A 12,777-nucleotide genomic window follows, 5' to 3' on the forward strand; every position below is an offset into this window, starting at 1 on the left:
TGCACCCACACTACCCCCTGCCCCTGGCACACCTTCTCTGCCACCTGTCCCACACCTCTCCCACAGCGCCCCACCCTCACCCTTCGCAACATCCTTTGCTCCTGCCAGATTTACAGAGTTGCTCCCTACTCCATGTTGACATATACAGTACTGTGTAAAACTCTTTGGCACGCTAGCTATACATGTGTGCCTAAAACTTTTGCCCCACTCCAGCACCCCCACTCCCTGCGGATTCACCACTTCCTGCACCTACTTTAAATTTCTGATTCAATAAGTAGATACAATTGACTTAGAAACCAGACCCACACCTCTAAATGCCAGAGAGAGTAGCCAGTCCAAAAACCATAGCTCGGGCCAGCCGATCTACTTTAATCCCAGCTCCCTATGCTAGATGTGTTTCAGGGGATTTGCTGCCAGAACAGGAAGAGGTTACATTCTGTCCTTTGCATTTGGCCTGTTGATCTACATTCAGAAAACTATAAGGAGCACAATTAAGATTAAAGGCTTATCGAACTGAGGTATTTAAGACCATTATAGGATTCCTTAACTTCAATATTTCTAGAACTTTTTCTCAAATTGGAGAGTCATAATTTGAAGGGAAGCGGTTAGGCCATTCAGCCTATTGAGTCTACTCTGTCATTTAACCATGGCTGATTTGCTTTCAGCCACTTTCTCCCCATAGCCCTTAGCCCTGTTACCAATCGAGAACCTATGAATCAATGCCTCAGCTGCACCCAGTGACATGGCTCTGCAGCCGTCTGTGGCAATGAATTGCACAGATTCACCATCCTCTGGCTGAAGAAATTCCTCCCTCATCTTGGTTTTATAGGGATGTCTGTTTATTCAAAGGCTACGTGTTTAGATCCCTGACTGTCCTACTAATGGAAGCATCCTCTCTGTCCATTTTATCTAGAACTTGCCTCATCCTTATAAACCACATTGATTTGAGATAACAAACAATCTTCATAGGTTAAGCCTATCATTCTTGAGAACATTTGGACCTCTCCAGCGCCAGCATATCTTTCTTCAGATACTGTGCCCAAACTTGCTCATAATATTCCAAATGCAGTCTGACCAATGCCTTATGAAGCTTCGGCTTTGTAAGGAAACTGGAATCCTCTCTACCAAGAAAACAACAAGTCTGAAATTTGAAACCCTTAAAACTGAGATCACCATACTAAGGCTGACCCAGTTCTAGAAATCAGATGCTGGACCTTTAGCCCAGATGGATGAGAGAGGCTCCATGTGCCTATCTAAGAGCCTTTGTACATGCCCCTATTGTATCAGTCTCTCCCACCGTCTCAGACAGTGCAGGCACCCACCACTCTGTAAAGTACATAAGAAATAGGAGAAGGAGTCGGCCATCTGGCCCATCAAGCCTGTTCCGCCATTCAATAGGATGGCTGATCTGACCATGGACTCATCTCCACCTGTCTGCCTTTTCCCCATAATCCTTAATTCCCCTACTATGCAAAAACCTATCCAACCTTGTCTTAAATATATTTACTGAGGTAGCCTCCACTGTTTCAGTGGGCAGAGAATTCCACAGACTCACCACACTTTGGGAAAAGCAGTTCTTCCTCACCTCCATCCTAAACGCTCTGCCTGACTGTTCGTTCACTTGTTATGTGCTGTATCGTATGACGCAGGTGATCATGGTTGTTCTAGGCAAGTTTTTATACAGTAGTTTGCCATTTTCTTCTTCCGGGCAGTGTCTTTACAAGATGGTGACCCCAGCCATTATCAATACTCTTCAGAGATTGTCTGCCTGGCGACAGTGGTCACGTAACCAGGACCATCTGCTCGTACGACCATCCACCACCTGCTCCCATGCCTTCATGTGGCCCTGATCTTGGGGGGGAGGGGTGCTAAGCTGGTGCTACACTTTACCCAAGGGTGACCTGCAGGCTGGCAGAAGGGAGGAGTGCCTTACACTTCCTTTGGTAGAGATGTATCTCCACTCTCACTCATTTATCTCTGACATTTCTCTGAAAAGTTCCTCCACTCATCTTAAAGACTTGTGGCTTGTACCAAGCAACAACTGCAATGTGGCTTTGTTCGGAAGAGAGTATTTCACAGTCCATCAGAGGAGGTGTTATGTTCTGAGTTTATAGCTTGTGCAAGCTCCTGTAGTGGTCTGAAAAGTGGCTCCCTGGCCAATACTTAAGGCTCAGTTAACATACCAATAATACAGGAGTTGGTCACAGATCTTATTCTTCTGCTGCATCCTCTGACATACCTGTGATATTGTGTATTTACTGAGTATGCCCACAAGAAATCGAATCTCAGGGTTGCATATGGCGACATATACGTACTTTGATAATAAATTTACGAACTTTTTGAACCTTTACCAGTGATTTCTCTTGTCCTAAACGTCTGAATGTTAATGTGTTATCTACACTGTGCAGACTGTCTTGTTCTCCTTCTGGGCAGGTGTTTCACTTCAACACCATCTATGGTAAGAAGAACTGGGTGCAAGCACACATGTTCTGCCGTGAGCAAGGAGCTCAATTGCTCAGCATCAGCAGCTTTGAAGAAGAGAAGTTTGCTGAAAAAATTGTCCATGACATATTTGGGTGAGTTAGATTACAAAATTCCTTTTTGTGCTAGGCATTGGGTCATTTTGGGGTGCCTAATTTCCTTTTCCTTCATGGACTTATTTTCATACAAGCTTTCTCTGGAGATGAGATCTTGTGTTTAGAAAGCATGGATGTGGAATTTGCATTAGATCCACTGTTTCCACGCTGTTAGCAACTCACTCCCTGGAATTCCATAACATATTGCTTGAAAGTCTGGTAGGAACCTTACCAGAACTAAAGACATTTTTGAAAGTCTCCACTGTCACAATGCAAGCTCACCGTAAACCTTGTGTAACCTTACCACAACCTTCATGAACCTATAACCTTTAAATTGCAGATTATTGTCACAACCCAATCTGACCTGCAGTATCTGTGTAACTCCACAGCATATCATACAATCTCTAACTCCTATATAATGTCTGATACATAACAAATACCAGCTCACACACAAATTCTACATGACTCCATAGCACCCAGCTCACCATATACATCTGGCTTGCTTCCCACTTCCCCTGTCAATCTATATCTAATCCCTCTGCTTGCAACATGACCCACAATCTACAAAATCTCTATCTGTCCCCACAATCTCATTTAATTCTGTGGTAATCAAAATTCAAAGCAACACTGTGATGGTGAAAGTTAGGAGATGGATGTAGAGTCATTGTTGGACCTCTCACTCTGTGTTCCTGGTTCCCAGGGAATCGGAGGACCATGAGTATCATTGGTTCTGGCTTGGGCTGAATAGGCGGAACCCTGGGACTGACCGCAGCTGGACATGGAGTGATGGGACAGGAGTGAGTATCTGAACAAGGCTCGCATGGAATGAACAAAGGCTAACTTAGTGCTCTTTACCAGGACGTCAGTATTGTTTTGTCAGCTAAACACCACACCCTGATTAACCTTCCTGTTCTCCTAGCTTGTTCCATGTTTAATTCCCAGTGTACCTTATACAGCCATTGACACCTACACAGAGTAAATGATTTTACGTGAATGTTTCCTTCTCACACTGATAATGGGTGATACAGTCAACAATGAAGCAAATGTGTAACTTATGATTATGATAAATTGTTGACCATAATAGACAACTGTACTTTGAGCACAAGTTCCCTTTGGCTCTTGCTATTCCCCACTGCCTTTGCTACACTATTGTTGGCCTCAGCAGCCTCTGAACAGGTAGACCTAATAACTATATATGGATGTGTGCCAAGCTTTATCTGCTGCTGATGCCTTGAAACACCTTTGACAATGATAAAAATTATAAATGCTAGTTGCTGCGAAGGCATAGCTGTGTCCTCTCCCTGGTCCAGAGCCTGGAAGGCTCATTAACATAGTGCAGGAGTAGACCGCTCGGCCTGTCAAGGTGCTCCCACTGACCCCAGCCCTTGCCAGTTCCCCACGAGTGACAACGTTCCAGTGTCCACCCTGTAGTGCCTCAGTTAGAGTACTCCTCATTGTTTGAAACTCTGAAGAATGCAGATCGTGATGCAGGCCACATCTGAAACCCGTATCCTCCCTCCACAGTATTCCTACAATAACTTTGGGCGGGATACCTACGACGACGACAACATCCGTCGCTGTGCGGTCACAGATATCGCTGCCTCACTGTGGCGTTCTGTGCGATGTGAGATTCAGCTGGACTGGATTTGCAAGATACGCAAAGGTAGGAATAGCGATGATGGGAGGGACGGGGATCTGCAGAAAGCAACTGCTTCGGGCAAACCGAATGGAGCCTCGGCCTATTTGTTCTGTGTTTGGTGCTGCAGGTCACCCTCAGCTTCTGAGATTCCTGACTTACAATTTGAATTTTTGGAGTGGAGTGAAAGGCTAAATTAAGTGACCATGTAGCACAAATCACAGAGAACAATCATTGGACATGGAATTCAATAACTAATAATATTCTGCCTTATGCTCTTGAAGGGTCTAGCTGGGAAAGTATTCTGGAATAGTAGCCTTCGGCAATATTCCCAGCATCCAGACAACATTTAGTGGGAGGTTGCAATAATCTCCTTCTGCCCAGAGTGGAACAAGTTATATCACCTCAAAGCAGAGAAAAAGCCTGTAAGGTTTGAGCACTCAGCACAGGCTAGTGAACCATTACCACTGTCACCTTCTCAGTAACACATCAGTGAAGGAACAATCTCTCTCTCTCTCTCTCTCTCTCTCTCTCTCTCTCTCTCTCTCTCTCTCTCTCTCTCCTCCCCCTCCCTCTCCCCCCTCTCCCTCTCCCTCCCTCCCTCTCTCTCCCCCCTCTCTCGCTCTCACACAGTCTAATGGTCATTACTTTAAATATGACTGGTTTCGTTACAGAAAGCAGGAAACAAGCAAATTCAGCTTTCATCTGTGAAATTATAACAGCCAACATGTTCATTCCCGGAATCCTCATCTCTGTTAATACTCCATTCAGTCTGAAACCACATCCTATCCATTAATATCTCACTCAGTCTAATTTCTCTCCAGCTTATTTCCTGTACTCTTCAAACGTTTGATCCATTCACTCCCAGATCCTTTAACACCTACCTAGTTTATTGTAATTCTCCATCATTCCTGTAGGCATTACTATCACCTAAAATCTAATCTTCAAACCACTTGCTGCCAGATTGCTCTCCTATTCCTGCTGGTGTCTGCCTCACTCTCTGGGCCCTTTTGGTCTGTGTTTTTAAGCAACTTTCTAAAACTCTTTAGTAATGATTTATAGGTTCTGAAATGATGTGATCGATATTCTGATCATCCTTGCAGTAGATACACAGTATTTCCATTCCCTACCAGCCTGCACAGGCCCCTGTTTGAGACTCCAGGAGCATTCTCTATTCCCACCCCTTTCACTGAGCAGCAACTCTGCTGGAAGCAGCACTCTCCAGTAGCTGGAAGAGTGCTCCATATGTGTGTGTCAGTTGTCTGGCTCTCATGGTACAAGCTGTGAGGCTGGGTACTGGCTGCTACATAACCTTGGAATAGATCAATACAACTGCACATGTGCAATCTTAACACAGAATTGTTTTAAACCCAGGAACCTGACAGTGTTGTTCCGTAAATCACAGGACACAGGGCGATTAGCTTAAAGGCACTTATTAAAATGCATTTGCACATGATATAATGATTACTTCATGAAAAGGACAAAAAGAATTTCTGGGCTAATGAATTCCTGGAATAAGACAGTTTTGTATCCTACCCTTAATACTCCATTTTGCAATGAAGTTAAGCACACTCCTTTTCAATGACCTGTGGTAAGTATCTGGTGTTATTTAGTTTTGCCTAATTCTGAAAAATTCATGACAACTTTTATCATTTTGATTAATTCCAAAAGCAATTAAAGGGGAGACCACAAAAATATGAAAACTAATTAAAGGAAAATTTCTTTTCTTTTTTTGGCACTATAACATCTCTACATTGTACACAAGTGCATTTTACCAGTTGCCTTGAAACTTTTCGTACTGTGTGGTGAGAAACAGAAACCAGGTTTCCTGGTCTAATAGCATTCTGCAGCAGATTCCATTGATCTATTCCAAGGTTTCAGCGCTGCTTTCCTGGGAGCCAGTTAGTGGATGCAGACGTAATTCAAAGAGCACTACTCTGACTACTAGAGAGTGCTGCTTCCCACGAGAGGTTCTGCTGCAATGAACAAGGTGAGGATGGAGAATGCTTCCAAAGTAACAAACAAGGATCAATAGGGGCTGCTGGAGAACAAAAATTCTTCTTGGGGGCCCTCCAGAGCTATAGCTAGTTGCAGATAAGATTCTGCAAGGGGTGTATTACATGAAAACAATGTTTGGGTGCCTGCACTGTTGGGATCCTGCAGTGGTACATAGTCCTGAAGCTTGTTGTGCTGTGCCATGCCGGTGCAGTGAAGAGAAGGTGGATGAAGTTTTCTCTGCATGTGAACAGACTTGGGGAATCTTCCTAATGCATACTGACCAAAAAATATATATTTATTTATCTATTGAGATACAGTGTGGAATAGGCCCTTCCTATCCTACAAGCCGTGCTGCCCTGATTTACTCCCAGCCTAGTCACCGGACAATTTACAATGACTAATTAACCTACCAACTGGTATGTCTTTGGACTGTGGGAGGAAACTGAAGCACCCGGAGGAAACCCATGCGGTCACGGGGAGAATGTATGAACTCATTGCAGACAGCGGCAGGAATCGAACCTGGGTCACTGGTACTGTAAAGCATTGTGCCTACCACTATGCCACAAAATATAGGAGGTGTGGTACAGATCAGCAGTAGATGCCGAGATGGACTGCAAAGCTGGAAGCAGAGAGTATGGTGACTTTGACTTCAGCAGTGAGAATCATCTGGGCACATACATGAGGATGTAGTTGAGGTTGCAGGAAGTCACACATCTCAGCCTTGGTGAAACCTAGAAAATGTATTAACTGAATGTGTAGCACTGTAATATCTTGTGTATTCTATTCCTCCTTCCACATGATGCCTGTGGCTGTTTGCAGTGTCAAAGATTCAAGGATTCAAAGTACTGTACATTTATGTATGTTGTATATGGCCCTGAGATTGGTCTTCCCCACAGAAAACCATTCATAGAAAAACATCAAACACCCAACGTGCAAAAAAAGAATAAATTGCGCAAACAGCAGAAAAGAAACAAGTGAAAAGCAAAGAGTGCAAAATACCAAATCACAAAGTCATTGAAAGAGTCCAGGCACGTTCAGTTCAGTTCAATCCAGTGCTGCGTAGCTCATTATCAGCAGGCCACAGCACCAGTCCCCCTCGATCAAAATCACACAAAACAACACCAAAAAAGGAGTGATAGAAACCAGAAACGCACCGTGATATCTTGGCACCGTTTTCATTCCAGTCTGTAAGAGATGATGTCAGATGTATAGAGACCCCATTTGAATGCAGAAAAGCCACTGAAGATGCAAAGAAGACTTAGCAATAGGTGAGAAAATAGAGTTGAGCAATCAAATGAGCATTGCAGAGTGAGCTTTGTCTCTTTAAATACTGTACATTATTTCAGGGAAAAAGGGGTTCCCCAAAGCTGATTGTTGTAGAAGTAAACAAGATCTACAGTTTTCCTATCATTGACACAACTCTGGGAAATGCTATGCTGGGTCCACCTTTCTGGTGCAGAAAATTAGGGTCAAATCTCCCATCAGGAGCTGAGAAGCTGCAAATGGGTAACATGAATTACTGCTTGTTTGCTGCTGAATTGTACCGGATCTGTCAGGCTAGATAGGTTTCATGATCAAATGTAAGTGGACCATTAATGGAATGTTTTGCTTTCTGGGTATCAAGGTCAGTATTGAGTCTGTCAATTAATTTATTTGCTATCGTTACAGACAAAGCAGCCGAGGAACTCAGTGGGTCAGGCAGCATCTATGAAGGGAAATGGACAGTTGACATTTCAGATCGCGACCCTTCTCTGGACAGATGATTATAGATGCTGCCTGAACTGCTGAGTTCCTTCAGCAACTTTGTGGCTGCAGTCTTTTGTCTTTCCAGTTTGTGCCTCTTGTCCTGTTTCCTTGCTCTTCTATTTTTCTGCACTTTCTTGGCTTCACACATAAATCTTTAGGTTCTTCGAATGTGTGTTGACCCTGTTCCCGTGACTTTCAGAGAGACTATTATTTCTTCCCATCACCCTTTGAAGAGATTATTTTTCTTCACCTCTTTGCTATATTTCAATGTTAAAATTACATTCAAACGTCCTGACAAATTGTGTTGCCTAAAAGATGTTATGCTTTGTTGATAGCCAGATATTCCCAGTGACAAACCCGACAACTGGGACTACTCCTGCAATGTTTTGCACTGGTAGCATGTAAAGAGAGAACAAAAATTTGAGATCAGTGGGATAGAAGCTGTCCTTGATCCTGGAGTGCGTGCTTTCGGGGTTTTGTATCCTCTGCCTGATGGGAGAGAATGGCCAGGGTGGGTGGGCTCTTTGATTACGTTGGTCACTCCATTCAAAAGGCAATGCCTCAAAAAGGCAGCACCCATTTTGAAGGGCCCTCACTATCTAGGATATGCCTCTTCCCATGATTATCATCAAGGAGGAGGTACAGGAGCCTGAAGACACGCACTCAACATTTTAGGAACAGCATCTTCCCCTCTGCCGTCAGATTTGTGAACGGTCCATGAGCTGATGAATGCTACCTCACAGTTTTGCTCTCTTTTTACATTATGCATTTACTTACTAAATGTACTTCTTATTATAACTTAAGGGTTTTTTTGTGTATTGCACTGTTCTGCTGCCACAAAGCCAAAAGTTTCATGAAATACAGGTGTGTCAGTGATAATAAACTTGATTTTGAGGTGGCAAGAAAGACTGGGGTTTACACCAAGTGCCCAGATATACAGCACCGAGAGCCCAGAGATACAGCTCCGAGAGCAGTGTTAACACTTAAATGCTCCTGATGGAGCTGCTTTCAAGTGCTTCCCTTCCTAGGAGCACATCCTAAATGCTAAGTGAGAAGTACCAGTGTCCCAGTTCATAGGCTGCATTAGGGAGGCACCTGCTGGACGATAGTGGCATTGCAAGTAAGAACAGTTTCAATGAACTCTGATTGAAAGCATATGTCACCTATCTGCCTGTTTGGAAGTATGGAGTCAGCTGGCATACCACTAAAGTCATGTGCTGTAGCCACATCACGGAAGGAATCTGGAAGAGAATATATCCAACAGTTTGAGCAAATTCAAAAGGGAGCTTGAGCTGAACGCAGTGCCAACAAGGATTGCCAAACTGCTACTAGAATAAAGCAGGCAAGAACATTGTGTATTGTGTCAGGATAGAGGTGCATGTGGAATCAGAGGTCAGAGTGCAATAGATGGAAATGGAGAGTTCACAACTGTATACCAGATATTAAATTGCAGGAATAAGATTTAGTAAATAAACAGTAGATTCCTTACTTTAAATGTAAACAACAAGCCTAATAATTAGAATTCTGGGATTTACTCAAGAGACTGGCGGGTAGTAGGCCAGCTGCATTTTGTATTTTCTTATTTTGGCATAGATGAGGAATATGAGAGCAGGGTGGAAACTGGCAGCAAAGCTGATGAAGCAGCACGTTAGCAGGAAGCAGTATTAATGCAGCCATCAATGTACCAGGAGAAAAAGTGAGGGTGAGAGTCTGAGACCAACCTCACCGCACATCCTGGCCCTTGTCCCCTGCTTGTGTATCACCTGACTACATCTCCTGATTTTAATAAAGGAGGAGGAAGAAAACAGGGAACTATTGAAGCTACACACATAAGATGCTGGAGGAACTCAGCAGGTCAAGCAGCATCTGTGGAGGGGAATAAACAATCGATGTTCTCGGCTAAGACCCTTCCTCAGGACTGAAAAAGAAGGGGGAAGACACCAGAGTAAAAAGGTGGTGGGGAGTGTAAAGAGGATAGTCAGAAGGTGATGGGTGAAGCCAGGTGGGTAGGAAAAGTCGAGGGCTGGAGAGGAAGGAATCTGATAGGAGAGGAGAGTGGACCCAAGGCGAAGTGATAAGCAGGTAAGAAAAAGTCAGAGTGGGGAGGGGGAGATTTTTTATATCCGAAGGAGAAATCAGTATTCATGCCATCAGGCTGGAGACTACCCAGACAGAATATAACGAGGCCTCATCTTGGTACAAGAGGAACTATTGATCTGTCTGACATCGGTAGTTGAGAAAACATTGGAATCTGTTGGACTGATGAATAAAAGGAAATTGAGTTTAAATAAACTACTGGAGTTCTTTGATAATCTGTCCAGTGAAGTGGATGAGGGGAATCCGATGGATAGAGTGCATTTTGATTTTCAGAACAGAGCACTTTTAGTCACCTAACCTGAAGAATTCTGTTCTGTAAAATTTGCCAGGTGGGTGCCTGGGATGGCGGGTCTGTCACATGAGGGAAGATCAAGTAGGCTAGACCTTTATTTCCAAACCTTTATGGAAGGGGTTAGAACCGTAGAACATTACAGTACCGAAACAGGCCTTTTGGCCCTTCTTGGATGTGCCGAACCATTTTTCTGCCTAGTCCCACTGACCTGCACCTGGACCATATCCGTCCATACACCTCTCATCCATGTACCTGTCCAAGTTTTTCTTAAATGTTAAAAGTGCGCCCGCATTTACATCTTCATCTGGCAGTTCATTCCACACTCCCACCACTCTCTGTTTGAAGAAGCCCAAGGGTTCCCAACCTTTTTTATGCCGTGGACCCTACCATTAACCCCCTGCTTTACAGGCATGAGTGGTGAAATGTACAAAATTCAGGTTTGGGGGGAGAAGTTTCCCATAGCTACGAAACCAGGAACCAGGGTCACTGTCACAAAATAGGAGTGGGCCATTTAGGACTGGGCTGAGAACTTCCTTCTTCCCCTCAGAGGATGGTGAGGCTTTCCAGAGCGGCTGTGGAAGTTCAGCCATTGGTTGCATTCAAAAGAGGCATTGATATTCAGTGAATTAAAAGGGAACACAATAGCAATGGGGATAGAAGAAAATCATGTTGAGGTCAATGATCAGCCATGAACCTGCTGAATTGTGAACAGGTTTGAGGGACCAAATTGTCTCTTCCTGCTTCTGTGTTTCCCATTTAGCTCTCTGTTCCCCTTCCTCTTTTCTCTACAATTTAAAACTTATTTCACCTCCAGCTTTTGCTGGTTCAGTTGAACGGCCATGGACCTCTTTCTCACTCCTTAAATACTGCCTATTGAATGATTGCACATTTTCTCTCGTACTATTAGTGGGGGTTACAGGCAATTTGATATGTTCGTCTGGGATACAGATAGGACTGATGTACATGGATACAAACATAGAAGAAATAGAAGCAAGAAGAGGCCATTTAGCCCCTTGATCCTGTTCCATCATTTAATGAGATAATGACACCATTATCCTGCACTGACCCTACATCCCCTAATATCTGAAAACCTAGTGAAAGGTGTAGTAGACGTGGATTGTTGTTAAGTAAACAGATAACATATTAGTTTGATACAGGCTGGTTATGTTTCAGTGGGGATTCCATTTGATAACACTGGACAATAAATTTTTTCAAAAGTGTTGCTTCCTCAGAATTTTTTATTTTGCTTATGATAGATGACTTGAAGCTGAGCACAAATATAGTTTAAGACTTCTTGTATCACGTAGGAATTTGGAAAGGCAAGAAATTAACTTTTATTGAATATAATGCATTTAATTACATAACAGTGCTGATGCTTTGCAATAGTTTATCTAAGCTAAAATTGTTTTGTTGATGATTTTCATTTGTACTCAGTACCTGAGGCTTCTCGCTTAACTGTCCAATAATAATCAACCAATAATCATCCAGTTGCCCTGATACATTCTACATGACCACAATGTCCTGGTGAAACCTTTCACCATGTTCGTCACTGACAGCACCAAGATTTGCAGGGAAGAAGTCTAAATGGGAACGCAGAAAATGAATCTTCAGTGACATGTTGCACTTCATGGTTTTGTATGCATGAAACACGTTGTCAACCAGCTCCACGTAGTTCGATGCTCTGTAGTTGCCAAGAAAATTTTCAACAACATCCTTGAATGCCTTCAGCGTGATTTTTTCCAGTCCCACTAATTCTTCGAACTGCCTGTCATTGATGACCTCTTTGATTTGGGGACCAACAAAAATATCTTCTTTAATCTTGGCATCAGTTATTCCGGGAAACATCTGTCTCAAATATCAAAATCCTTCACGGAAGTCTTTAGCCTTTCTAAAACCTGTCCTGCCATGCAGCATCCGCCCTGCCTAAGCATGCCCAGGCATGTCTGGAGAAGGTAGAAAACTTTGCAGCGTACATTGTGGACAACATTTTAATTGACTTGAATTATGAATTAAAATAACAAATATAGATGATTTCAAAAAAATGGTGCATGATAGGGAAATTTCATTTTAAGTTTCATAATCAGCAGCCCAAAATCCATAAGATATACCCAAAAGTATCCAGGAAGCAGAATCTTTACTGACAGTGTAATTTATTAATGAGGAACATAGACAGCTAGTGTTTGAGTGAGGTATAAAGGCTGATTATGCTTGGTGAGGATGAAGGTAGGTGATACCTCTTTGTGGGCCACAGATGGTTGATGTAGGAATGCTGTGTGATGCACCAGCGTGAGTTACAGACAGGTGATGTCTTATTGTGAGTGAAGGTGGATGATACATTAGTGTGGCATTCAGATGGGTGATGCGTTAGTGAGCGAGCAGATGGATGATGCGTTAGCGGGGATACAGACAGACGACATGTTAGTCAAGACTAA

General features: G+C 43.3%; 1 protein-coding gene across 4 annotated transcripts in view; it reads left to right on the plus strand.

Moving 5' to 3' along the window:
* mrc2 (mannose receptor, C type 2) overlaps window positions 1-12,777 on the plus strand; it is a 230,419-nt gene that overhangs the window by 146,370 nt on the left and 71,272 nt on the right. For all 4 annotated transcript variants that reach the window (XM_059955742.1, XM_059955739.1, XM_059955740.1 and 1 more), the window contains exons 13-15: window positions 2,434-2,576; window positions 3,277-3,373; window positions 4,101-4,239. In XM_059955742.1, coding sequence (XP_059811725.1) covers window positions 2,434-2,576; window positions 3,277-3,373; window positions 4,101-4,239 — 379 coding nt within the window. The remainder of the gene's footprint in view (window positions 1-2,433; window positions 2,577-3,276; window positions 3,374-4,100; window positions 4,240-12,777) is intronic.

Source organism: Hypanus sabinus, chromosome X1 (assembly GCF_030144855.1).
Source record: "Hypanus sabinus isolate sHypSab1 chromosome X1, sHypSab1.hap1, whole genome shotgun sequence".
NCBI classification, from domain to species: domain Eukaryota; kingdom Metazoa; phylum Chordata; class Chondrichthyes; order Myliobatiformes; family Dasyatidae; genus Hypanus; species Hypanus sabinus.